This window comes from Rissa tridactyla, chromosome 18 (assembly GCF_028500815.1).
Source record: "Rissa tridactyla isolate bRisTri1 chromosome 18, bRisTri1.patW.cur.20221130, whole genome shotgun sequence".
Taxonomy (NCBI): Eukaryota; Metazoa; Chordata; class Aves; order Charadriiformes; family Laridae; genus Rissa; species Rissa tridactyla.
In genome coordinates, this window is record NC_071483.1 from 4,867,158 (window position 1) to 4,894,372 (window position 27,215).

The window sequence follows — 27,215 nt, forward strand, 5'->3', positions numbered from 1 at the left end:
GTTCGGATAGAAATCAGCTATTGCTGCCTAGCGTGCGAGAGGGAGAGACCTACAAACCCTGGTGAGAATTAGAGTTTCAAAGTCAGGGAAAACATATTTTTTTTTTCCTCTACTCTGTAGCCAGAGGCTCAATTAACAATGAAACAGGCCTTTTTCTTTCAGCATCACTAGAGTAAGGAAGTGATGCCTACAACACCCACTTAAATGAGCAGATGTTTTTGTGCCAAACCAGAAATTTCCATAAATGTGGGAAAGTTCCATTGAAGGGTCAGGCAGCATTTAGTTTCCAAGCTTTTATTTTTTTTTTTATTATTATTAAGGCTGATCTGAATCTCGGTAAGAACTGCAGATTTTTTTTCTGTGAAGTTTTAGTCTTTTCTGCCCCCTTGACAAAGGTGAGAATTGCTTTGGAATCTCCGAGGAGCTCCCTTAGAGCAGAAACGAGCTGCCTCCGAGAAGGCAAGGGAGAGGACGCGGGCTGGCGTAGCCAAGGGGCTACCTAGGGTTTCAGTTTAAGTGCCCGGGGGCCAGCTAGCCCTGCTGTTGATAAACTAATGGATTTAGATGGCGTCGCTGTAGCCTGTAATTTCAGGGGCCTTGGGGGGGAAGCCCTGGGATGGCGTTCGTACGGCAAGGGAGCGAGCGCCTTCTGCAGCTTGTTTAGAGGGGAATCCAGCCCCAGAACAAACTCCCTGTCTCAAACCTAAAGCGCGTGGAGAAGTGGTTTCATGTTTATGTTTAAACGCTCTGAATTTTGTGCACGGATTCAAATGCTTGCTCTAACGTATCCTTGCTATAACTGCTGCTTGAAGAATACGCTTACTGCTTTGCAACTTTTCGTTGGTGCAGCTTTGAACGGTGTCTGACGGGAGGCACAGACCCCTGCGAAGTCAATCCAAACGTGCCTCCTTTTCCCAGTGGCTTCTTTTTGCAGCCCTTAAAGACAGTTCTTGCTCATTCCTCCTGCAAGCTGAAAAGCCCTGAACTCGAGTTTTGGCGCTGCTGGGTCTTGTGTACTGTGGATCTTGAGGTGGGAACTCTTTGGTGGGGAGTTTGTACTGATATTTTGCCTGTAAGATTTTTCTCCCTAATGAGCAGCGTTGACTTCTTTGAGCGTTGGGAAGCGCGTTGTAACCTCCTGGAGCCCTGGGACGTAGCGTGGAGCTCCGTGACTGCATGATTCTTTGATCCAAGCCCCTATCTCAGGGTGTTTAACGTAGGTGTGAGCCTTACAAAGGCTGCCACGGGCAGGAGCGAGGTGAATCGCGCTGCGCTGTCTGGCCCCTGGCTTGGGGGTTATCTGCATTGCAAGTGGAGGTGGGACCACAGCTCACATAAGCCTTCCCGGGTTGGCTGTAAGCTCGTTAGCTTACATACTTGAAATAGTAGTGTGCTATAACTCTTGTGCTGCAAAATTTGTCTGAGAAGGTAAGTAAATATTTGAGTAGCTTGCCCTAGCAGGGCTCGTGGCTGTTAGGAGCAGGCGGCTGTTGGTATCTGACAGTCCCGATGGACTGCAGTGGTCATGCTGGGCTACAGTCAGACCTCGGGCAGGCAGAAACGTTCCCGTTTCAATTTAACCATGTTTCCTCCCGGCAGCGAGGTCTGCAGCCCCACATGCAGCCATGCCAAGTGTGAGTAGACGGGAGCATTCTTCAATGGTCTCGGGGAGGGGACTTGGCCGCTGTTTTGGTATGGTGCTACTTGCTCCTAAACAAGGTCGCTGCTGGTGGCCTGCAAGTGCAGGAGTAAGAGAATTAGGTGAAATTACGTGAAATGAGGATTCTGGGAATGTGTGAAGGGTCGTATCTACAAAAGGGGGAGCAACTGTGGGAGAAACCGCGTCTCACAAGGTTGCGATTAGCCGTACCTCCTGAACTGTGGGTGTTATCTCATCTCTTGACGTTTCCTTTAATTATATGAAATGGCCCTGACACCGTAAACAATTGCCATGGCATTGTCCCTGCAGCTTGCGTGAGTCAATGTCATGCATAAACAGCGTTGGCTTTGGGGGATCTGATCTGGGTATGTCGTGGGATGTAAGCGTACCCGTTTGCGATTATCGTGTTTGCTTTTTGTGCCATATTCTGGGATGGCGCTTCGTGCTGGTGTCTGTCACCGGCTTGGTTTCACAAGAGCTCTTGGTGCTGGCAGAAAACACCGGAGCATCAGGGCAGGGACTGAGATTTCAAGAGGAGCCTACGGGGGTTAGGTAGGGAGCTCACACTTTGCTTTCGGCTCCTTTGGGCCTCCCTAATTCTCTCCCCAGCGAGCCAGTTCGAGAAGGGTAAGGAAGGGGGATGCTTCACAACCCAAACCCAAGAGTTGCTTTAATTGCTTTAGCAGCAATCTTTTACTCGGCGGGTTTCAATCTTAAGCTTCGCCGCTGCTTGGAGACAGCGTGGTGGTTGAGCAATGGTAAATATTTGGAGGGTTGAGGTTGAGGTTCACTCACTGTCATGCTGGTGGCTCTTGTCTGGGTGTGCCCCGTGGTCTGGATGTGCCACCGTTTAGGGTGGTCCACGGTCGATCTATGAAACGTATTTGGCTAGATGAACTTCCTAAGCGTTATCTTGTTCCTTAAATAGCGAATAAAGCTTGTATCAACATGAATCACAAAGTTGATAAACTGGAATGGTTCCTCTTGGAGCTGTCTTCTTGTATTGGGCAAATATTTATCCACATTGTTTCAAAAGGCATATTTGTGCAATAGACGGAGGTCAAACCTGTAATTACCTGTTAGATTCACTCCGGTAGAAATGGCTTGTAAAAACACAACACGCTTGAAGGAAGCTTTTAAACCTGTTGTTTGTGTGTGAATCCGAAGTTATGGTTTAAAATTTCAGATTTTATGGGAGTTTTCAGTTGCATGGGTGCAAAAAAGCGTTTTTCGTGCTGAATTTAAGTGCCTTAAGCCAAATCTATCTGCCGTTTCTTTTAATTTCTGAACCGGGGCAGGGAATCTGGGCTTCTCTTCCAAATATATCTGCTCGAGAAGATCAGAAGCTGAGATTGTGTGCCAAACTTGCCTTGCATTTTAATAAGGAGCTTCTAGCCTAGTCAATAATTAAAGCAGAGCAGGTGCGGTGGGGAAGTTGGGTGTTCCCCAAAAGCTAAACCAAGGCGCTTTTGTAAGTCTCCCTGGGCAGAGCCAAGTGAGTGAAGGATGGTGGTAGGATGCCCTGGCACTGCCTGGCCTTCGTGCAGTAATTTGGAAAAAATGTAACTTCAGACTGAGGAACTCTAGGTGTTGAAGGATAATTTGGCTGATTGGTGCGGCGTGCCTGCGGTGAGCCCTTCGGGGTGGCAGAGGGAACGCTAAAATCTTTTGCTGCAGTTTCATCTTCGGCTCTGAAGAGCGAGTGCGCTTGCTGAGATTTTTGTGAAACGCTAGAAAGAGGAAGTAAGACTCGTACAGAGAAATCCTGCCGCCTTTCTTTTCAGCTAGCATGTGGGCAGAGAGGCTTTCAGCTCAAGACGTAGTTTGTCATCTTGAAGGATTAGAGGTAGGAAGAGAAATTTGGGCTCATTAGTCTTTTAATGAATCAGAGCAGAGATACTAGCCTGTGGACCTTGACCTGTACATTGCAGACTAGAGTTAAATATAGTGCTACCTCTGAGGGTTAACTTCAATTTAATCTTATTTTAGAGGTTTAATATTTACTGCTGTTCTTGCTGTTAACTCGCAATCTCCAGTGTAGTGTTTGTCCCATCAGTTTTATAGGTGGCATAGACGGATTTACTTCAACCAAAGGACTCGGTTATTTTGAATAATATCTGTATTAAGCTGTAAAATCTTAGGTTTGTCCCGTGAGGTAGTTAACACAGACAGAGGATGTGTCTGTCAAACACATCTGTACTGCAGCCGCTCGCTTAGGAATAGCACTGTGTCCTTGTGCTGTGCCAGTCCTAAAAGCACGTGCCGGGTAGTGGTTTGAAAGGCGAGGGGTGTATTTTTGATTCGTGCTGAAGCTCTGGTAGTTTTGTCATTCTTTATCTCCAGTGTTTTGCAGTGGGAAGCCTTAGGTGGTGTTAGTTTATGGGCTCTTCTGAGTGTCTTAATTTTTTTTGCTGAAGGAGAGGGTTAAATAAGAGTTAAGCTAAATGCCATGCCTATTTCTTCCCTAAACAATGGAATAATTAATGTAATTTTCTCCTCTGTGTTTTTGCTTAATGTGTTCCTAATAACATAGCTGGAAGTGGCAGATGGGTATCCTGCCTCTGAGCGCTTCACTGTTGGGAATATGCTGATGCTTTGCTGATGCCTGATGCCTTGCTGGAATGTGTCCTATATCTGTGCTTCCTTTGGCTTCTGACCAGTGTTTCTTTTATTGCTGCTTCAAGGTGCTCCAAAAAGTAGTTTGTCAGCTTTGGAGGTTCCCTTGCCTCAAGATGGCATAGCTGTGAATCACTGCGGTGATGGAGTTAGCCAAGATGTGACTGAATCTTTAATTTTGTCAGGATGACATTCCTTTGCCTTCCCTCACTAGTAAACAAGACAATGTTTAGCATGTGTTGTAATTATAGTGAATGGTGAGGAGGCATGGAAGATGATACGTTCTCAGTACTAGCTGAAATGCGTTCTCATTGAAAGTTGCACATCTTCTGCTGGAAAACAAGGCTGGGGGATGTTTGGCCTTAAGCTCCTCTTGGCCCCAAGACCTACTACGCAGTTTTCTTTAGCCTGGTCCTTGTGACGATTAAGCGATTTCCTTGTGTTCCAGCCACCCGCTGTGATCACGAGGCTTTCCAGGAGCATGTCCTCAGCTTTATTTTCCTCTTCTAAACGTGAGGCTGGACGTGCTGTCAGTCAGCTCGTTGGCAGAGGCTGCTGCTGAGCCCGGAGCAACGCTCTTCCTCCAGCTGTGCTCCATCCCGGGTCAACATCTGGGCTGCTCTAGGACATGGGTCGCTCACTTTCCCCACCACCAGCACATACATGGTGGCAGCAGGGCAGTCCCTGGTGTGGTAGCTCTGCTGGGGTAGATCTTGCTTTCTGAGATCGAGCAGCTGCTATGGCCGTGCTGGCGAATTGTTGGGGACAAGGGGACTGGAATGCTGTGGGAAATAGGAGTTTCCCTCTTGGAAATGTCACAGGAAGCGCGGAGGAAATCATGTGGCTCAGGAGCAGTTACCTCACTTGTCTGTCTCATCCGAACCAGCGCCCTTTCATCAAAGCCTACAGAACCTAAACAATGCGATGCCAGCTGGCTTATAAATAAACCATTTTCCATTTCCACACCGGGTATCGGGCTGACTTTTAATACCACACGAGGAGAGAGGAAGAGCGTCACGTTGTGTTGCCTTGCGACCTTTCAGATCGACTGCCCGGCTTCCTACCCGCTGGCTTCCCCTTGGGCTGCTCTCCTACTTAATAACTCTTCCACATGGTCCCTTTCGGAGCACAGCCCAGAAATGGTCAGCTTTGTAGGTGGCCAGAGCTGTTACATATATATATATATATATATTTTTTTTTTTTTTTTTTTCCATATTCTCCTTGTTCTGCCAAAGCTGCTGAGGATTGCTAGCAAACAGATTGTGGTGAGACTCATCCAGAGTTGTGGGGCTGCCACTTCTCCTCCTCCTCCCTGCCCAGCCCTCCTGGTGTTGGCAGGTACCATGGGCCCCTGTTAGTATTTCAGGTGGGTACATGTCCAGCAAGGAAAGAGCCTGGAACATCCTGTAGCTCCTGCTGACTCTTCTGCTGATGGACTCTAAAGGAAAACGCCCAGTATCGCTGGTTTTAAATAGACAGCTCCATCTGCATGGATGGGATAACGCAAGAGTCCTTTTTAATGTTCCCGTGGCTGAATCATGGAACATAAATGTTTGAGTCACCGTAGATGAATGCGGTGTTTCACGTTGGTGTGAACTGAAATGTGAACAACAGTGCCTTTATTAGAGGAGCTAATATTTGTGCTCATTATGGGTTTCATTAGATTTTAAAGTGAAACAAGCCAGAAGAGTTCCTTTTACAATGTATATAAACAGACTATTAACATTTGAATGCCGGGGTTTTAATGGGATGCTGCTCTGGATGGAGAGGAAATGAAACTTCAGAGGAAAGCGATGTACCCCACTTCTGGGGCGTTTACTGCCCGTCACCAGTCCTCTTGTTGTTTTATTTCAGCCATCTGACTCTCCTGAAATCCTGTAAAACTTTCATGTAACTGGCATTTCTTGGTTACTGCATTTTTAGCAGAAAATATTCAAAGGCCTGTCAGCCATATCCCTTTTTGCGTTCCCGTAGAAAGCTCTTTGCTATTTCAAGTTCTTCCTTCTCAAAAAGGTCACCTGTCCCTGAGGAGTAAAGGCTTTGCTCCAGTTTCTTCTAGTTGCTGCTGTGTCAGGTGGCCCTTCTGCATTATTACGGGAATTTCAGACATTTTGTTGCTCGAAACATGGATTTTCCTTTACCCTCAATGTGCAGTTGTTTGGGGGCTGACGTTTTGTCTCGCTGCTGTTGGTAGAGCTGAAGCAGCCTTAAAGGACGCTAAACCCTGAGCGTGGGTGCTCTGCACGGGAGCTGGCGGGGAACAGGGACAGGTTGCTTTGTCCCATGTTTTTCCCCAGCTGTGAAACAAAGCGCTATGAATGAAAAGGGTTATTTAAGAGCACAGTAAGTATGGTTGCTCTTATGCTCTGTCCTCGGGCTGGAGTGAGACAGAAACATTTTTTCGCATTGTGTCTGCTGGTACAGAATTTCCACTTTCCTCAGCGGAGCTGGAACTGAAGGATGGACGGGCAGGTTTTTCTTCTGGCCACGAGTCCACCTAGAAATGACGTTAGTGTTACTTTTGATTTGGATTTCTGTTGTTCTTTGCATTTTGTCGTTCCTCTTTGCGAGGGTCCAGAGGAGGCCCCGGAGATGCTGGGAGGGCTGGAGCCCCTCTGCTGTGGGGACAGGCTGAGAGAGCTGGGGGGGTTCAGCCTGGAGAAGAGAAGGCTCCGGGGAGACCTTCCAGCCCCTTCCAGTCCCTAAAGGGGCTCCAGGAAAGCTGGGGAGGGACTCTGGAGCAGGGAGGGGAGCCATAGGACGAGGGGGAATGGTTTTAAACCAAGAGAGGGGAGATTTAGATGAGATCTGAGGAAGAAATTCTTGGCTGTGAGGGTGGTGAGCCCCTGGCCCAGGTTGCCCAGAGAAGCTGTGGCTGCCCCATCCCTGGAGGGGTTCAAGGCCAGGTTGGCCGGGGCTTGGAGCAACCTGGGCTGGTGGGAGGTGTCCCTGCCCAGGGCAGGGGGTGGAACTAGAGGATCTTTAAGGTTGTTTCCGACCCAAACCATTCTGTGATTCCGGAAGGGTTTTGGCTCTTTCTGCCCCAAAGAGGAGAGAGTTGTGGCTGATGTTTGAAGTCTAAACCCAGATGCAATGAGAACTGATGCAGATTTGTAGCTCTGCTCCTTGAGCATCCCTGCATGTTGGAAGCAAATATTAGTGCTTCTGGTACAAACTTTATTACAAGTGCCTTTGCCAAATAGTCGTCTTAATCTCTTTGTGATGGTTTGTGAGGCCTGATCGATGATCCAGAGTGCTTTATTGCACGATCGTCTCTTCACAGCCCAGTGAGTTACCGCGCAGCACCAGAGCCCACGTAACTGTCATGCGTGTGCTTGGACTGCAGCTGCTGTGAATTTAGATGTACTAGTTTAAATCTCTTTCATTGAAATTTAAGCTAATGTTGCATGTTTTACTAATGCAGAAATAAAGGGTCAGGCACATGATTGTGCTGCTGTTCTTTAACAACCTCCCCTGCGTCATCTGTTCTGCAGCAGAGCTTTGTGCACTCTTAATTCACAGCAAATGCAATATAAAATGCAATGGCTTTAATCTCCTTGGAAGTCAGGCAAGTCTAGATACAGTGTTTAGCATTCTGTAGCATTCCCAGATGCAGGGATATTTTTTCCAGACCTCGGTCCAAGCTGGACAGCTGATTTACAGACTTGGAGGAGTCTTCCAGCCTCTATCTCCAAACTTTGTGGGTCCCTGCCAGATGGCAGCGTATTTAAATGGCTTGAAAATGGCTTTTTCTTTGTTTCAAAGCAGAGAGTCTTCAATGAGGTGGAGCATGCCTGTGAATCAGGATGGTAATTGCCCACAATGAAAATCAAAAGTACTCGGAAGACTGACTGCTCTGGCTGACCAGACAGAAACGGGCACGGAGATGTCTGGTGGTGGGAGGTGGAGAAGAGCAATGCTTTCGGGAACGTCCATATGTTCCGCGCGAGGGAGGAGAGTGCTATTTGCTCCTCCGCCCCCGTGGGTCTGCTGATCCCTTGCTCCTCCACCTGCTCGTGCTGTCCATGGGGATAGCGGTCATGTGCTCAGCCGGCAGGTGAAGGACAAGTTAGGTGTGCCGAGGACCTGGGGGGTTAAGGATGAGCGGGTGCTGGTAGGGGCGGAAGGTGCAGAGGCGTCCCGCTTCCTCCTGTGTTTTTATAGCTGTGCTTCAGAAAGGAGGAGTGGATTTTCCAAGGTGTCTGGATGGCATGTCTAGCACGTTAGTGGAAGAACCAAGAGCATCAGCGTCTTCCAGGTGTGTTTGTGGCTTAGGTGGAGTTTTACTAGATCTCAAAACCACCCCTTCCCTTTTCTAGGGTCTGTTGGCTGCAAAACTGCCTCCCACTGCGACGTGCGGTTGTGAGCGGCGATCTCCGTGGCTGGGAAGCGGGCGGTCGCTTCGGGTGTCTGTTCTGACTAACGCGCAGCATTGATTGCTCCCAGCTGCACCAGCCCAAATTGACAATCTTGGATTTTGTTGTTTCCCAGAATAGCAGATTTTTACTACTGGGACTGCTGCAGTAGCGAGCTCGTCCTGAACTCTTCCTGGCTGCCTGAGTAACATTCAGCAATTTTTTTTTTTTAAAGTACTGCGGCTGCTTGGCCTGACAAGGGCAGGGACCTCGAGGGCTGCAGCAAATCTTGGTGTGTTTAAAACTCCTTTTTCCTACAGCGGAGAGAACAAACCTGGATGTGTCAGACGGGTTCGAGTTCCTGGTTAGTCACTGGTGTGATGCTGCAGCAAATTCCTGTATGTTTTTGAAAATGGTTTTTCCTTTTCCCCTGAGTTGAGATTAAGCTTCTGGATGTTTAAAGGCTTTTTTTCCCCCCACTCCTCTGTGGTGTGGTGTACAGGGGTTGGAAATTATATGTACATTCACTGAACTCCTAACACAAATTTTCATGAAGAATTAAAGAATCCAAGTGGACATATTTAAACTCTGGAGATCTTTCTTATTGTGATGCAAACGTTGAGGGGGATATTTGTTACCTTAACCGTCAAGTTGTGATATACAAATGAAAAACGAACTCTTATTTTCCTTCTTATGTTTAAATTGAATGAGAAGACACGCTCCCTGCTCCTACCTTCTTCCTGGTAACTTTAGTGGAGAGAGGATTTGCTGTGAAATTGTATTTTTTCTTAGACATCTGGCTAGATGCAGATCAGTTCAGGCACTCTTTTTGAAATTCCCTTTACTCTGAGGATAGCGCAGCTGCTACAACAGTTAGAGTACCGCGCTTTCTCATTGACGGCCACCTCGGTCTGTATTTTACAGGCTCGGGTACGCTCTTACCTCCTTGATCCCATTTGGGAGGTGAAACCCCTCCGTGCGTTGGCGTGCGTGCTTTCTCCAAGCCCTTCCTTGAGCAAAACACCCCGCTTTCCCCCTCTCCTCGCTCCCAGCTTGTCTCTCTTCTCCCTAAACTTGATGCGGGGAAGGAGCGAGGCGTGTTGATGATTTGGATTATGCAGCTAAGTGGCTGGAGCGTGGCTGGCTGTCTCCTCCCCTTCCTGAGCTTCGGCCCTAGCCAGCTCCGCTCTGGAATGACAGGCATTCCTGCGTGAAGGGAGCTGGCACGGACGCCTATTTATGAGAATCAAGTGCCCGACCATGGGGTACGGGGAGCACAGGACCTGCGCTGGACCGTCGGACACTCATGCCGTTGCCTGAGAGTTGGCAGCCGCCTCGCTCGCCGGGCTCTTTCCCAGTCCGAAGCGTGGATTTATCATTTTAAAGGACTAAAGTGCTCTCTCAGGGTAGACTTTTTTTTTTTCCCCTCTCTCCCCCTCCCGCCTGCTCCTGGGGAGCTGCTTAGAAAAGAATCTAATGGGGCAGCCGCACTTCTCGAGACCGGTAAATCCAGCTGCTTTTGGTGAGTAATGGAGGGCAAGGGAGACGGAGGAAACTTTGGGGCTGCGGCGGGGCAGGATTGCAGGTGAAACGGAGGAGTCGGGAGGAGTGGAATGCGGGGCTTGTGTAACCTGCGCCCGGCTTGGGAGCTGGGAAGAGAAACCAGAGAAATAACTCCATTTCCTTCCTTTTTCTTACTCATGTCACATGCACTCACAGTGTTAACGTGTTCTGCTGATCTTTGGACATTCTCCAAGCTGCAGTTTTTAGGGATAGCCTCTGTCTTGCATGGCCAGGTTGAGGAGATGCAAGCTTTGCAAAGCGCTTGGACAGCGGTAAAATTCACCGGAGTGGGGTAGGAGCCATCCCCGATAGTCTGCCCGGACCAAAGCTGCCCAAAATCACCTCCTTGTGCGGGATGTCACCCAGCTTTTTGGGGCAGCTGTGGTAGTTTTGGGGGGAGAAAGGGCTTGGCAGATATCTTCCTGCTTGTTTTCTCTCTCTACTCTGCGAGGTATCTGAGTAACTGGCAGGCTGTGTAAACACAACCTTGCTTTAAGTCTTGGAAGTAGCACCACTTCCAGAGCGCGGTGCGTAGCTCAGTGGTGTTTCCAGGTGTCTGTCTTGGGTGCTGTTCCCAGCGCTGGGACTGCCGTGCCCTGACTATAAGAAGGGGACTTTACACATCTCGCTCTTCCCTTTTATCTCATCCCGACTCGCTGTCAGCTGTCTGGGCTGAGTTGCTTACTCTCATCTGTAAAGTGGAATTATCTGATTTTTAGAGAAACACTTGACATTTGCACATGGAGAGAGCACCCTGAGATACAGAGTATTTTTTTTCATTCTCTTTCGCTTTTACAACTTTGAACCTACCAAGTATTTTTAGGGCTTGGATTAAACCAGTGATTCTCTCTTCCCCACCCCCAGTTCACTCCAGCTTGTCTTGTTCGAGAGCCGCTAAAAATAAGTGGTATTGAGAGAGTGGAAGGGAGAAGTAAAACTTCAGTCGTCTTCGTAGCGTCGGTGGAGATTAACAGCAGCATCTCCTTGGGTTTATGTGCTGTTAGAAACCGACCTGTTCAGTCTTGGGCTCTTTCTTTCATCAAGCACCGGAGACGGTGGTAATTTTTAGGGGAGCGGGCTCACTTGGTGTAACGGCGTTGTCCTTTGCCGGAGACCGGAGGCCAGGAGACCCGGTGTTTCCTCAACTGGTCATTTGCTATCTGCAGTCTCTTCTGATGGCACAGCTTGTGTAGCTCCCACTGAACAAACTGTGGACTTGAAGAGATGGTTCTCGCATTAACTTTGGCAGGATGCTGTTGAAAATAAAAGTCTAGTGAAGATTATAGTGATCAGAAACGTACAAAAAACAGGGAAACTGAGGGCTGGGACTGTTTGAGGCTGTTTTGTGACCACAGTCTTTTATTGCTTTAAGGTCAGGATTCACGTCTTGCTTGGACCATTCAGGAAATGCACATGAAGTTTTTAAAGCTGTTATAGGAAGCTAGAAACATTTACCTAAAGTGCTTTTTTTTGATACTTCAACCTTAACAGCATTTCCCTCAAAAGACTCTTTGTTTGCCGGTTTGTTTTTTTTTTTTTCCTGAGTTGTAGCTGTTTGCTTGAAAGCTTTTTTGGATTCTTAACTGCTCTGCCCGGCACAACAAAGCCAAAGAGGAGGGAGCTGAATTATTCTCCGGCCTGTGCATCAACAGTGTTTTGGCAACGGGAGGGTTTGTTGCGGTCCCACAGCGTGAGCCGGTGAGGATCCCGCACAGGCTCGGTGTCGCGAGGCAGTCGGTCCTGCTCTAGCCTTAGGTCCAGGCTGTACGGCAAAATACGCCAAAGCTGCCAAACGTCGGGTGTCTAATGAGCAGCCACGTTCTCAGCAGAAGCTTCTTGATGCACCTTCTGGGGCTTTTGTGATAGCAGAACTTCAGGTGTGTGCGTGACTTAGGAAAATAAAGGTGATTAAGCAGAAGTGTTCCGAGTTGCTGCCGTGGCATTGAAGCACCTAATTTGTCTGAGTGCTTTTTAGCTCTCAGCTAAGCGTTTACGCTGTGTTTTGCTGGAGTGTAGTCTCGCTGCTGCAGTTCTGTCTGTCTGCGAGCCTTGGGGCTATGACTGTGAGACAGAAAAGCCCGGTGAGCTCCTCGGGAACAGAAACTCGTGGGATTTGTGGAAAATCTGTAGTAACTACTACGATAAGAGCTGGATCAGGTTCTGAGTCAAGTGGGGTTTGCAGATGGAAAGAATCTGGCTCAAGCTCATGATTTACATGCTGTGTGAGCCCTGTGTCAAAGCAAAATACTGAGGCTTTCTTGATTCCTTTGGGAGGGTGTCTCTTAATGAAGATCAAATTTAACAGATCTTACACTTCTGAAAAGGACTGGGGCGAAGAGCCTGTTGTGGTGCCGGCAGTGCTGAGACCCGTCTTCTTCTGGAGTTAGTTTGCTCCACCAGCTCTTGGATGCCTGCAGAGATATTTCGGGGAGAAAAGCCGCATGTTCTCAGTCTGTTCTGAACAACTTCAGTCTTCAGTCCTGTCCTGGGGCTCCTGACCCTTCATCCTTAAAGGATTGTGCCGTTTTCTTCATGAACACTGGAGAAATCAGTAGTTTCCCTCCCAGGCATGTAGCAATATAATACGAATTGTCAGCATCTGGGATGCAATTCTTTGATTTCTTTGTAACCTTCAGCCTTGCTTTGTTAGGGTCTTGAACTTGAATCTTGAAGTGATTTTTTTAGCTTATGTAATGGTGTGCCAGTTAAAAACAAAACAAAACAAAACTTCTCCATAGCCATGCTGGCTTTTGATGGTGTGGGGCCCGAGTTAAAACGGTTTAAAAATTCACCAGGACTAATCCTGTGATGATGTACACTAGATGCAGCCTGGGTTTAATTTTTGTTTTTTAATCCTGTGCGTCAGAGGTGCCGCGCTCTGTTGCAGGGATCTTCCCTGTGAGAGATGATCCTTTGTGAAATAAATGCGTTTTTGTTTGTTCATGTTGGTACCTGAAGTCTCTACTGTGCCTTTTTCAAGGCTGGTGGTGCATTGCTGTACAAAAGGGTATTCTGGGGGCTTCATTTCTGAAGGTGGGGGTTAATTATCTGTGTTCACACGATGGCTTTTCCTCCCTGGGACCACGGTGTGACCATTAAAGCATTACATTTATACGTTGGTATTTCCTAAAGGTCAGCTAGAATGGCTGCTTGCTCTTGCGAGTGTCCCGTGTGGATGGCAATGATGTGAACACGTGTGGTATTTTTAATTGACCCCGCGGATCCTGGCTCTGCGGGTTTGAGCCATTGAGAGCAGCAGTAGAAGTGAAAGCTTTAGCGTCTTTAATAGGAATGACAGCCCCAAGCCTGACAAAAGCTTTGGGAGCGGATGACACATGCAGCACCGCAGCCACTTGCCGACTGCGTGATGAGCTCGGAGACCAACTGCGAGTCTCCGGCTTCTTCCACTGGAAATGGTTTCTCTTCTCTGGGGGGGAAAAAACCAACATTACAGCTCAACACCACCCGTGTTGTTGCACAATGGTTTGCACCTAACACAAGGTGCGGTGGGAGAAGAGCGTTTTCTGTCAGCATTTTAACGGCAAGAGTTGAGTAAATGTGTGTAGCTGTCTGCAGGGGGAGGGTTTGAAGGACCAGCTGGCCAGGCGTACTGGTGGAGAACTGCATCCCTGGCTGCTTGGCACTGCTGGAGCTTTCTGCCGCCTTGTGTCTCTAGGCTGTGCCAATTTTGTGACATTTCCCTAGACTATTTCAGTCTAAACATTTTGGGTTAACACAAAATCTGCTGTTTCAACAGCTCAAATTCACCTGCTTGTTTTGATGGAACAGGATTGGGGTGTCTTAAGTGTTTTAGAGAGAAGAGCTGAAACGGCAGCAGGCTCTGGTAGGGATGCCAGGGCATCGCTCCCTCCCCAGACCCACTGGGTCCTGGGGGTCTGTCCGAGGTCGGGTGCTCCAGGACATCTCCAGGAGAAGCACCCACGCTTGCCTAGGATGATGTGCTGAGGTTGGAGTAGATCTTTTGTTCTGGAGTTGTTCTCAGCCAGGGCTCTGGAGCAGGTCGTGGCATTAAGCATGGCGTGCTGGTGCCAGGGTGGGCTCTGCGGCGCCCTCCCTGCTTCAGGGTCACTTCTCTGAAGTGGGTGATTCATGGAGTTCTTGCAGAAAGGTTAAACAAGGTCATGCTTTGGCATGGGGACACAACAGAGACCTGCTTTATTGGTAAGCTCTTGACCTTCTAATGAGGACTCTGCTGGGTTCACCTAGGCCTGTGTGACCTCGCTTAACCTTTTTCATAGATTTGAAATGGGTTTTCCAGCCTGGCACCGCAGTGGAGGTGAGGCCGTTCTCTTGGACACGGACTTGCCGTGCAGGTAAGTAGCCTTGGTGCCAAGCAAGGGACAGGTCGGGCAAGGGCATCAGCTCCCTGATGCTTCTCACCCTTCCCTTCAAGTCCAGTTCCTCTTTTTTTTTTTTTTCTTTTTTTTTTTTTTTCCCGTTCCGTTCCCCAGGCACTGTGCTGTGGTTCCTTAGCAGTTTCCCCGTGCATGACTGGGGTAAGGAGGGATTTCTGCCTTGCCTTGCGAAGCAGCTTTGGGACCCTCCTGTACCTTGTAGAGCGGAACAAGAGGAGGCGCAGAGAATCCACCTTGCTGCTCCCTTCGCAGTGAAGGCAACTTGGGCCAGAAATGTCCTCGCTGCACCATTTCATGGAAGTTTGAGCTGGAAATGGGCTGTGAATGGAAGGGAAGGCCCTTTTGCAAGGGAGTGTGAGCGCTATCTAATGTGAACAATCACTGAACAATGAGGTTATTTAAAATACAGATCAGTAAAGCACACCTACAGCTGCAGATCCACCTACTAATTAGCACTAAATGCAATTCATAATTGCATCACAACAGGCTATTTTAAATGTCTATGTCCGTCTGGTAATTAGGGATGGTAAAAGGAAGAGTGCTGTGGAAGGGATCCAGGCACTGCAAGCCCTCCTGGGAGCAGCCTGCGCTGCAGAACTGGACAGAACGAATCCCATTTTGTATCAGGGGGAGAAATCGCTTTCATGGCATCGGTATCACCCTGTCTTGGGATGTTCTCACCATTTAGTAACGTGTATTGAGTTTTATTCTACACAGAGCAAAAAGGGTGGTGAAAATTATTTGGATTGTGCTTTTATGCTACGAAGGGATACATGGTTTGCCTGTCTCCCCCTCTTCCATCGCTGTTTTTAGACAAGGAACTGATTATAAAACATGAAAACCGAGTTTGTTCATGTTGGACGAGACCTGATGCACAGCACGAGCCTACAAGCAGTCAGTGGCATGGCGGATGGAGCGGCACGGCAGGGAAGCACGAACCGAGTTATTCAATATCGATGCTGAATGTCATTGTGAAACCCAGCTTTTGTGTTAACCTGCGTGATTGCAATTAGTGGCAGTGAGGCACCGGGTGTGAAACTCCACCCTGAGATGGTATTTGATTTGACAGGCAGACCTGGACTGCGGGAGCTGCTGAAAGAGCTTCATCCGCCTGGAGTAAAACTCGCACGTGGGCTCTCCCCCACCCTTCCCGCTTTCAGCTGCTCCTGCGTTGGGGGTATCGTGTGTCTCCTGCAGTTTCGGCTCATCCTTTCATGTCCACTCTTCCTCCCTGGCTGCTCGGAGGCCACTGTGGCAGGGGAATGCTTGTCACTCTCCCTCTAATTGGAAATGGAGACATCGCAGCTTGATGAGGTCTCCGGTCATTAATCCGCGGACCTGATGGTTGAGTTTTCTTTTAATAACTTATTTTGCTTAGTGCAGCACTCTGACACCTTGGGTGGCAGAGAGCACATAAGTTACATTCCTCGGAGCGATTCAGGGAAGGGGTATGTATGAAGTGAGCTTGGTACGACTGCCTTCAGCGCTGTTCCTGCTCCTGGGGAAGGTGAGGGAAATGCCTTTGCCTGGCATTTGGGATCCAAATTCAATCCACAGCTTGTGCCTGGCAAGCGCTCTTGCCTGCCTGGTAAACTTTGGGAACGCTCTATTGAACAAAGTGAATACTGCTTTTTAAAATTACATGTACAACTCCAGGGCTAATGTTCTAGTCTCTGAAGAAAGTGCCTCTAAACATCCAGACAATTTCTCTTGGGTTTCTGGGAGCTTGAAATGCCACTTTTTTTGTCCCCACTTCCTCCCTCCCTCCCTCCCAGCAGAAAATCGCAGAATAGAGACGCAGAAAATCACAGATCGGTGCTGACATCTTGTATGTTACTTTCCACCCAATTTCTCTCCTGTTATGAAGCCAGATTTTTTTTTTTTAAGAAGCAGTTCAGATGCTGAATTGATCTTGCTTTTTCAAATAAATGTTGGCTGGCATCAGCTTTTCTCTGGTTCTGAGTGAGCTTTCTGTTAGGTGGCTGATTTTAAAAAAAAAAAAAAAAAAAAAACAAAAAAAACCAAAAAAAACCCAAAAAAACCCAAAACCAACCAAACAGAAAAACCTCATCAGCCACCATTGTTTGAAATCTGGAGTCCCTGGCTGCTCTGAGACGACTGTGGCAGGGGAATGCTTGTCACTCTCCTAATTGGAGCGAGAGGAGAGAAACCTGGACAGAGCTGGAAGGGTCATGCATTTTTAGGTAAAGTCTGAAATGGCCACAATTAGCCTTTTTCTTCCTGCTGGTTAGCACAGTGGTCCTTTCTTGCCACTCCAGCCTCTCGGTAAACCGGAGTCCTGGGCTGGTTTTCCTCGTCCTCCGTCATTTGGTGAAAGACGGCACTTCTCATATGTGATCTAGATCCTCCTGCTGAGATACCCTCCGGTTTCCCTTGTGCTGCTAGCATGGCCTCTGCTCTTCTCTTCCCTATTATACAGTGATTTTCCATTTCACTTGTGCTCAGACTGAAAGATTGGGGTCTGTCAGTCCTGCGGTGTTGCGCAGTGATGGCCTGTCCCCAGCCCAGACGGCTGCTTGGGAGCCTGGGGCTGGGGCTCCCCGTGCTTGACGCTTCCTGGGGTCTGAAATCTCATGCTGGGAACCAGTACAGGGTTGCAGGTAGAGCTCCACCAAACAACTCATTTTTTTTTCCTGTTTGGGTTTGTTGTGATGTTTTGTTCCCCGCCCCCCCGGTCCTGAATCTGCCCTTCCCCATGTCAGCGGGAATCCACTTTCCCACATCTGGGTCTGTATCCTTGGTGGATGTTTGTAGGATACAGCAGATACGTTATTAGCTCTTTGTCCTATGTGCAAAATGGCTTTCCCCTAAAATTCCTTTCCCAATCTCTTTGCCTCAGGAGACGGGATTTTTGGCTGAACTTTCTGCGCGGCCTACAGGGTATTGTCTTTTCTGCAGGCGCGTCATACAGACTTGTCTGAAGTTGACTAAAAGGTCTTTTGCGATCCCAGAAGGCTTGCAAACTCCATAACATTTGACTTGGAGGCTCAAAAATAAGACGCGCAAGTGCAATTTGTAACACGGCACCTCAGCCTGCGGTATGCGGTGTTTGGCAGGAGCATGTCGTAGGGCTGTAGGAAATCTCGAGGCTCTGTTCTCGACATTGCGTGTTTTCACGGAGTTCTGCGACGCAGCTTGGGTGCTCCTGTCTTTTGCAGTGCTGAAGCCAAGGGATTCTCGGTCTGTAAATTAAGACCGCGAAGCAGGCCACCAGCTGGCTTCACTTAGGTTGTGTGCGCTCTGATTTTTATTTTTTTGCAGGCATTGCTAGATTCTGCTGATTGTAAGTGTTCCCTTATGTTTCATCAAATACCCAGAAAGCAGCCGCACCAGGCAAGCCAGAACTGACAGTCACCAGCTTAGCGTTTCATGCTCTGGTTCTGCGTCCCAAGTTGTTTCTTTTTGAGCTTTTTTTTGTTGCAGCAAGTTGGGGGGTTTTTTTTTGCCTGTCCCTTCCCGCCTCCGTGTCCTTCTTGTGTTGTTCTCCAGAGACATCGAGTACAGTAGGTGGAGTGCGGGCTTGCATTGTGTTGCTTTCCTGTGTAGTTGTTGCTCTTGGCCAGCTTTGCCGGCCTTATTTATAGAGGGGAAAATCAGAGAGGCTAAGTTCTAGCACATGCAGCTGTTGTAATGGGGCTGGTAGTTTCAGTGTGTGTAGACAGTCATGGAAGTCGTCTCTGCAGTCTGGAAGGTATTTGTGTTCATGCAATTACTTGTGTCTAGCACCACTTGCTTCCAACTGAGGATGAGAAGCTGCAGCAAAGTGACTCGTGTTCCTCGGGCGAAGCCGCGACACTGCAAATTTAAACTAATCCCCGTTTCATGGGAAAGCCTCTTATCGGTTACCCTTTGCACTGTTAACATTGGAAACCCCACTCTCGTCTCTCCCCCAGCTAACGTGAAATGCTGACGGGTTACGTGAAGGCATGGAGTCTTGCTACCTTCTTTGCATGAACGTGCGCCACCGTTTCCCAGTGTACAAGGGGCAGGCTGGGGGGAGATGGCAGCAGCTATCCGCAGCACAAAGGTGACTTCTTTATTGTTTTCCGTACAGCCGAAGAGGTGGATCACCCCCCAACTGATGCCAGCATGGGGGTAGACGTTTTGGAAGCGGGTGACACCACGCCTCCTACAAAGAGGAAAAGCAAGTTCTCAAGCTTTGGCAAGATCTTCAAACCCTGGAAGTGGAGGAAAAAGAAAAGCAGTGACAAATTTAAGGAGACTTCGGAAGGTAGAGTAATCGGGGCTGGGTGGGAGTCCCTTCCTCTGCTTGAGAAACCTGCCATTAGCCACCTGGCTAGTGAGAAGGGCTTGCTGTCACAAGCCTGAGTGCTGACACGTGTAAGAACCAAAATGTGACTTTGGTGATGGGCCGGCACCTGCAGTCTCTCCAGAAACACCTTGCCATGGAGCAGTAGTTTCAGACAAACAAATTCCTTTCTTGCGAGGAACCTCCCCAAGCAGCTGTGGGGAGGGAGGGTTTGCTCCACGATCACCAATCTAGTGTGAAGCACAGGCCTGAACGTGCAGTTCCCTCCTCCCTCCTCTTAATCCACACAAAAACAGTGAAATTTGAAGCCCTTTTATTTCCTCCAGAGGATCCCTTTAAAAAAAAAAAGTATCTTCTTGAACTTCTAGCTTACCCTGTTTTCTGAGTGCTTTTTTTCAATTTAATATCAGTTTTAGAACGAAAGATTTCTATGCGAAAGCCAAGAGAGGAGCTGGTAAAAAGAGGGGTTCTGTTGGAAGACCCTGAGCAGGGTGAGTCTGCAAATGAACTTCTCCTCCTCCTCCTCCTCCTGTCTGTGTTCTGTGTAGCTGATCTTCCTCTGGCAAAACCTCACCCTTGCAACCATTTGGTTTTTTGGGAGACAAATTTGATGGCTCTTTGCTAAAGTAGTTCCTGTCTGTTTGTCTTGCCCTCTTCAATAGCCTCCCTCGTCTGACTTTTGCACCTGGCAAGGAAGGCAGCCCGCTCAGTTAGGAAGATGTTGCTGAGAAGGAGCAATGCCTGTCCTAGACATCTTCCTGTCTGCTGCCAGCGGGGAGGGAAGGGGTGTTCTGTGTGTCACTTCCTATCCTGTCCTCCTTGTACGTGTCCCTCTCCGGCCACCTTGTCTTGTCCTGATAACCTCCTCTGTCACACTTGCGCTTGCCAGCTCCAGACCGTGCTGTCACCATCGCGGGAGAGGCGCTGACCTCGGAGCTGAGGTTCGCAGGCCTTCGGCTTGGAAAAAGAAACCGATTGTTAACTTTGGAGCTGCCTGGGTAGGGGCATTTCCTCAAAAAGTTATAGGCGAGATGCTTCATGGTATGGTGTCATAGTTAGTCATGCCCTGCTGTCAAAGTTGTCTTATCTCTTCTGTCATCCCTGATGCCTCTGGGTTGGGGCCATCCTGCGAAGATAGCTCTTCAGGCAGATCACTTCACCATCTAGTCACCTGGCTGCGTGTTGGGTGATGTGGCTACAAGGGGAGGGGCCAGGAACGTGTGGTGGGAGAGCAGCCCACCCCGTCTGGGTGGCAGCCTGGTCTTTGGCTTAGAGCGATGTTAAAATTGCACCCCAAAAGGCGTTCTGCAGAGACAGCCTTCACCTCATGCAAATCTCAGGGTTCTTCTAAGAAAGACGCAAAGTGGAAAAGTAGAGGTGGAAAAGTGGAGGTGAAAAAGTGGTTTTCAGACCAAACCACTGAAACCAAAACTGAGAGGAAAAGTCTTAACGCAGTTGTTCGCGGCTATAGTGTAATGAAAGCCATCTGCAGCTACCCAAGGGTGTAAATGGTGGGCTGGAGGAAGAGTTCACTGGGGTACAAAAGTGCATGAGCTCACAGGATGAAACTGTGGAAGAGAGATCAAAGGCTTTGGGTAACAAACTTACAAGCAGAGATGACAGAGGAGAGATCTTCCAAACTGCTAGGGTGTAACAGGAGCGTGGCGGAGGGATGGAATTATTTTCTGCTTTGAGTCATCTGATCTGGCTTAAGAAACAGAAGATGGCTATAATCTGGACAAAGTGCAAACCCAAGGTACGAGGGAGCAGTCAGTATTGTCAGGAGGGTTAGATTAGAAAGCGCATTATCTTAATCCCTTCTCTGAGTTTAAGACACTTGGGCAGTCATAAGACGGTGGTGGTAGGTTATTGTATTTGCTTGCAATTTTAAAACTTACAAGGTCAGTTAATTTTCTTAGGCAAGTTCTTAAGGGGGGAAAAAAAAGCTGGAAACCCTTTGAGAGGAGTGAGTGAGGAGGTGGGGCAGCGGTATAGCAAGGGCTTTCAAACCCGGCGCAGCCGGGAGAGGAGACCTTGCTGCTCTCTGGGCTGGTGGTCAGCAGGTTGTGCTGGGCTCACAGTAAGGAAAGACGATCGCGTTGGACTGTGACCTTGAATGAGGTCACTGGAACTGAAGTCGAGAGTAATGTGGTGTGAGGAGGCCGGCAGGAGCATTCTGTGTGTGCCGGAGAAGGGCACGCAAGGTTTGAATGATCAGGAAAGCTAGATCGTACTGTTCCTGTCTCCTGGCTGAAAACTCCAGCTAGACAGAGGCGATTGCTGCCACAAAAAGCCCCAGCTCATCTCTTGAGTTTCAGCCCTGACTGGGGAGGAAACTCCCTCTTGTTGCTGTCTGCGCTTCCTGCGTTGCGGGGAAGGGCGGCAAAGCAAGTGAAGTGAGGCAGCGCCGTCTTCCAGCTCCTCTCAGGAACCAAGGCTATTTTTTTTTATTTTTTTTTTTTTTTTCCAGAAAAGAAAGCAGGGGGAACTTTTGGCTTCTTGGCGTCTTTGCTTTCAGCTTCTGAATAACACCAGGTTAGGGAAGGGGAGGGTAGTACCTTGGCGGGGGGTGGGGAGAAGAGAGGTAAAGGCGGCAGTGGAATAAAGAATAAATCAACAAAAATCAGAGCGACAGAGCATGGTGGGGTCTAACGCCTGGGGGGCCCATGCTACCATACACTGCAACTGCTCGAGAGATGGTAGCCTGGAAATGCTAAGGATTTTTTAATCAAATTGAGGACGTATCTACTCAAGTTTTCTTGAGTCAGAAAGCAGTCAAAATGGGCCCCTTTAGAGTGGATGCTAACTCTGATTTGGGGAATAGTGTTATGAAGAGTTTGTTCTGTCGGGGCGATTAGAGGCAGAGAGTGGTTGAGTATTTCCTCATTGTGACTAGGGCTTTAAGTGCTCTCAAAAGCATGGGCTGAAAAGAGGATAGTGGTTTTTCCCAAAAAGAGATCTTCAAACATTTGGGAAACTCCACCTGTAAAAGTAGAAATAGTCAAGATGAGCTACATCAGATTCTGGAGATGTATCACTACCTCTGATTAAAACAAAGGTAAAGAAGTGAGGAAATATACCTTTGCTGTGGGATGTTTTGATTAGAGCAGTGATTTTTGTGCCAAATTCAGGGTAGAAACAGAAAGAAAATAGAGGTGCTTAAACTAATGTTAAGACTTTACCAAAACCTAATAGTGCACATCCAGTAGATTACTTGGCCAGTGTTGGAATTTGTATCGCAGCAGAGAATTTGGGAATACTCCGTAATGGTGGGTAGATACAGAAACTGCTAGAGGCTTTTAACTGCGATGGCAGCTTCCTTGGGCTGTGGCACAGCGTTGGGCATACTCCTTTTCAACGCAGTAGCATTCTTTCTAAACAAGGTGGTAGATTGAGGCTGCTGAAGAAGAAAAACACTTGATGGGATACGGGGCTGTACTGTTTTGCTTGTTGCTAATGAAATCAAGGGCTCTCAGCTTCAGCTAGCTGGTGTTGCTGTGCTCTCCTGTGCAGAAGGTAGACTGAAGACCAGCTGTTTCGGAAGCCAGAGAGAAGCTGATGCGGATCGATGGCAGTTCGATCAGCTCAGCCGTGTCTCCTCCGTCTCCTGCTTTCTGAGTGTTTTCTGTTTGCTTCCTTCCCCTCCCGTCCCCTTGCAGATGCTGAAGAACCAGACAAGCTCAACCCGCCCGCACTGAAGAATGGCCACACAGTCCCGATCGGTGGTCCTGGGGTTTGTAACCTGGCCAGCCAGGAGGAAGAGGCCACAAAGCCATCCAGCCTTAGGAAGATTGTTCCAGCTGAGGAACCAAAGAAAAGGCAGGGTAAGAAACCAGATGTGTACAAAATTGGTTGCTTCACGTTCTCCCAGGACCAGTTTTGGATTCTCTTCTGATTCTTCCCACCCCATTCTGGGTCTCCCAGTCTCTTAAACTGAGGTGTCTCACTTTTCAGGCTCATCCAGCAGCCACTCTGGGCCTGAACCGGAACCACCTCAGGAGCCACATGTTCCCAGACAGCCTCTGCTTCCTCCAAAAAGACCTCCCTCCACTTCTCAGGAGGCAAACGAAGCACAGGCAAAGGATCCAACGCCTGTCAGCAGCGCTGCAAAAACTGCACCCTCCACCACAGCCCCTGTTGTGGCAAAGACAGTCAATTCCACAGCTGCCCCTTCCCCAGCCCCCAGGACTCTGCCCCCAGCTCTTGCCAGTGCCAACACTACTGCTCCCACGAGTACAACCAGTACAGCTCCTGCCAAACAGCCGCCCGTCCCTCCTCCCAAACCTGTCAACAGAAATAGCAACTCAGTAATAGGTAAGTGCCTCCGTAAGCTGGTTTTTGTACCCTGGGTACCGTTCATAAAGGACAACTTTTAGTATGATGTAGCACATGTTGTATAATGAATGTGTGACCACCTTCCCTGAATACAGTCCAGTTTGGACTCAGAAGATCTGCCAGGGCACACGTGTGCTGAGAACAGTGTAATTACTGGAGTCTTCTGCCGTAAGCCATCCAATCTGTCAGACGTGCGTGTTTCCAACAGCTACCTGCAGGAGGGAATCTCTGCCTGCTTTTGGCAGGAGGCGGGATGGCGCGAGGAAGAGGGGATGGCATTTCTCTGTCAGCCATAAGGCAGCGCCTTTGAATGCTGATGATTCACTGAGGGATGGGTTTCAGCTGTGGGCAGCTGGTGGATGGTGTATGAGATTTTTTTTTTTTTTTTGCTTTGCAAGACTATGGTCAGTGAGAATTGATACTTTGAGCTGGTCTTTGAAAAAAGCAAAACCAAAAAATCCACATCACACCAAACAAGGTCCGTTATGGCTGTCGTTGTTGGGCCATGTGGTTTCCACTTTGGGCAGAGGCGCCAGCAGCTGGCAGGGGTAATTCAGACTTCTCTGGTTATACTTAGGCACCTTCCCTAAGGTCTGTGGCCAGCGCATTGCCATATTAGTCTTGTCCTGAAGTCTTGTCCCATGGATAAATCAGCTCAACTGTAATTTGAGCTGAGTCTTCCCACTTAAGGAATTAAATGTCTTTATCTCTGTAACTTTTTTAAGCAGAAGGTCTGCGGAGCGTTTCTTAAAGCTGAATGAGTCCTTACTCTCTTTAGAGGTCTTAAAGATGCAACACTGCTGGAGTAAATGAGATGACTTCCATCCAGTCGATGGGCTGTTGATATTTCACAGACCACCTGCTAATCTTTGCGCTGGATTAGCAGAGGCTAGTACAGATCAGGAGGGAGGTTCCTGGGAAGATGAATCCGACAGGTCTGCGCTGTTATCGCAGAAACTGGAGGCGTTACCCAGGTGTGGTTTGGGAGGCAGTGGCAGGAGCTTAGATCGGGTGCAGGTTACCATCTGAAGGAGCCTGGGCCGCTGCTTTCGGTACAAACTGCATCTCTTGTTCTGCTTGGGGCTTCTCCTTGCTCTAGCAGGTTTTGCAAGCGACCTTGATATGGTATTAAACACTCCTGTATGCCAGACCAGCTTGATTAGTCTGACCATGCCTGAGCACTCGATGAAATACTTTCTTGTTTTCCTTAAGCTGCTTGCACACATCACAGATGGTATTTGAAATGCCCCAGCGCTAATTGCAGGAGGTACTTGCGGAACAAAAAATGTGGCTGAAGACAACACTCTATCAAATCTATGTTGAGACCCAGCCTGTCGGGCGACACCACGGGGCCGGGCTCGGCGCACCTGCGGCTGCGGGGGTGTGGAGGGGAGGAGAGGAGAGCAGCCAGCCCCTCTTTTGTCTCCTGGTTGAGAATGCAGATGCAGAGAGAGGCTTTGCAGCTCTGCAGTGCCCTGCATCCAGCACAACGGAGCTGTAACTGCAGCACGCGTGCAGGCGTTGCTGTGCCAGCCTTGTTTTGTTGCTGTGGATCAACAGCAGCAGCGGAATTGGCTTGGCGAGCTCTCCACAGGTCTTTGATGCATGCTCTGACTCGGGCATGTGTTAGTTCTTGTGCTGCTGCTGCTATTATAACCTAAGGCAAGGGAGGACTCAATGTGCAGATCGCCCCTTTGTTCTGTCGTGAAGATGTTCCCTTGTGTTCATTCTCTGAGCAGTTCTGGTGTCTGATGCAGTAGCTGAAAATAAGGCTCAGGAATCACTTACTTTTGGGGAGTGGGAATTTAATCAGCATCAGATTGAAACACTTGCTTTTGGGGACTGGGAATTTAATTGGCATCAGCTTGAAAAAAAAAACCAAAACCAAGCAGTGCAAATGGTGCTCGGTGCCGCTGCTGGGTTTCAGGAGCCACAGTTGCTGCAGCCTGTGCTAGAGCACCGGATCCGGCCGCAGTGGCATGTCACAAGGGGCTGTGCCTGCGTTTATCGCACTGAAGGGAGACAGGCTGGCTCGGGAGGATGCTCTGAGCGGCGCCCAGTCCTCCTCTGTCTCCTCTCCCTTCTGCCAGCTACTCGGTCCCTTTCAAAATCTGCCTGTCCTTACTCGCGCCTGGTCCTGCCAGGCTTTGGGCGCTGCTGAGGAGATACTGGAATACCTCTGGGCTGAAGTTGATGGGAGCTGAGGGCACTCGGTGTTTCGCACAATCTGGCCCTTAATCTACAAGGGGAAAGTCTGAAAATGCTAAACATCCCAAAAATGTGCCCACCTCTCTCCAGTTATGCTGCTTTATCTCGGTGAAACACTCCCCGCTTGCAGCACCCTCTTGTGGTGTTTGGTACTGCGGATTCCTCCCAGACCCGTCCTGGGGCCACCGCTGTGTGACCATCACCCGCTCCAGCTGAAACGTACAGGAAACCTGATCCTCTTCAGGCAGGTGGGCAAAACCTTTCCAAGCCCTACAAGCCATTGATACATGAATGTTAAAGGCTACAAACTGCTAAAGCGAGAGCAGTCTTCACTGGTGCAACTTCTTCCCTAGGAACCAAAGGGTGTTTGAGGAACCTGAGACCTGCCTGCCACAGGCATTTTCTGTGATACGACATGTTTTCTATTTCTCCCTCTCTCCTCCACCGCACAGCAGACAAACTCTGTGTAGACTCAAGGCTCTTAAATATTTTTGGAAGTTTTCTAGTTATTTTATAGTAGCAGAGACGTTTATATGGGGCTTGAGGAACAGAGCGCAGAAGGAGTACAGCAGAACCTTATCCTCAAACAGGCAGGAGCTGCTGGCAGCAAGGTGTTCTTAGGCTGGGTCTGGCAGGTGAATGGAAAGGGAGAGAGCACGTTGCTGCTTGCACTTCTGACTTTTGCCTTCGAGAGCGACTTCCCAAAAGGTTTTTTTAATGTGCAAGGGAGTTGTTAACACAACTGGAGTCTGAGGTGTCCTGGATGTCTCAAATTCCTTTGCAAACTGATGCTGTAAATATAGCCATAAAGTGCCCTACATACCTGCATTCCTTGGCTGAGGCAGTGCGCTGGTCGGGGTGAGCTCCATCTGCCGTCACTTGAGGGCTGCTGCTCTTTCTCTCTCTCCAAAGCAGCAGGATGCACGGACCTCTCCCAGCCTGCTTCTTTATGGCTGCTCTCCCAAGTTTTACCTTTGCTGCCGGAAGGACAAACTAGAGGCTTGCAACCTGGTTATTTCTGGCACCGCGTTCTAGCAGAAAAGCAGCAGAGATCGCTTGGTCCAAAGCTCTGAGTGCTTTGCCGTGCTTATTCCGCACTGGTGAAGGATATCTGGAAAATGCCCGGTTAAATATAGTGGCTTTTATGATGTTGTGGTTTTGTGGTTTTTTTTTTATGTTCAGCTGAACTTTCTCAAGCAATGAACAGTGGTACAGGCTTGTCCAAGCCTTCCCCTCCTCTCCCACCGAAGAGAGGCATCCTGCCTAACAACACATCAGAGGTAGCTACCACTTCCAAGCCCCCGAATGACAGGACAGTGACAGCTAACCGCCCTGCACCAGTACCGATGCACATGACCTCTGCTTACCCACCACCCTCGCCTTCACCGCCGCTGCCCACGCACATACCCCCGGAGCCTCCACGTACGCCCTTGCCTGCCTCCACCCCTGTCTTGGACCCTCCACGCTCCCTGGACCTACCCAAAGAGACAACAACGACTCCTCTTCCTCCTCCTGAAGACTTCAGGTCCCTGGAAACGTCGAAGAGGATGGCAGAGCAAGGGTTCGTCGAACCTCACGTGCTGCCTCGCCTGCCCCAAATCCCGTTGCACATCCGTATTCAGCAGGCTCTGGCGAGTCCTCTGCCTGCCACCCCTCCTGCCGAGGGGTCACACAGGGCTCACTCACTGCTCTTTGAGAATGATGGCTTTGGAGAAGACAGTGGCACCCTGGGCAGGACGAGGTCCCTGCCTGTCACCATTGAGATGCTGAAAGTGTGAGTACCTCCTGTGCATTTGTGTAGTAAACACCTA

At 49.0% G+C, this 27,215-nt stretch overlaps 1 protein-coding gene across 9 annotated transcripts in view; it reads left to right on the top strand.

Moving 5' to 3' along the window:
• Positions 1 to 27,215, top strand: part of PHACTR4 (phosphatase and actin regulator 4) — an 80,811-nt gene that overhangs the window by 46,577 nt on the left and 7,019 nt on the right. For 7 of the 9 annotated variants that reach the window (XM_054223887.1, XM_054223893.1, XM_054223888.1 and 4 more), the window contains 5 exons: positions 18,646 to 18,822; positions 19,272 to 19,352; positions 22,521 to 22,685; positions 22,816 to 23,175; positions 26,587 to 27,178. In XM_054223887.1, the coding sequence (XP_054079862.1) occupies positions 18,646 to 18,822; positions 19,272 to 19,352; positions 22,521 to 22,685; positions 22,816 to 23,175; positions 26,587 to 27,178 (1,375 nt within the window). Of the gene's footprint in view, positions 1 to 9,705; positions 10,154 to 18,645; positions 18,823 to 19,271; positions 19,353 to 22,520; positions 22,686 to 22,815; positions 23,176 to 26,586; positions 27,179 to 27,215 lie in introns of those variants that run through there. The other 2 variants (XM_054223886.1, XM_054223891.1) reach the window with 2 other exon arrangements.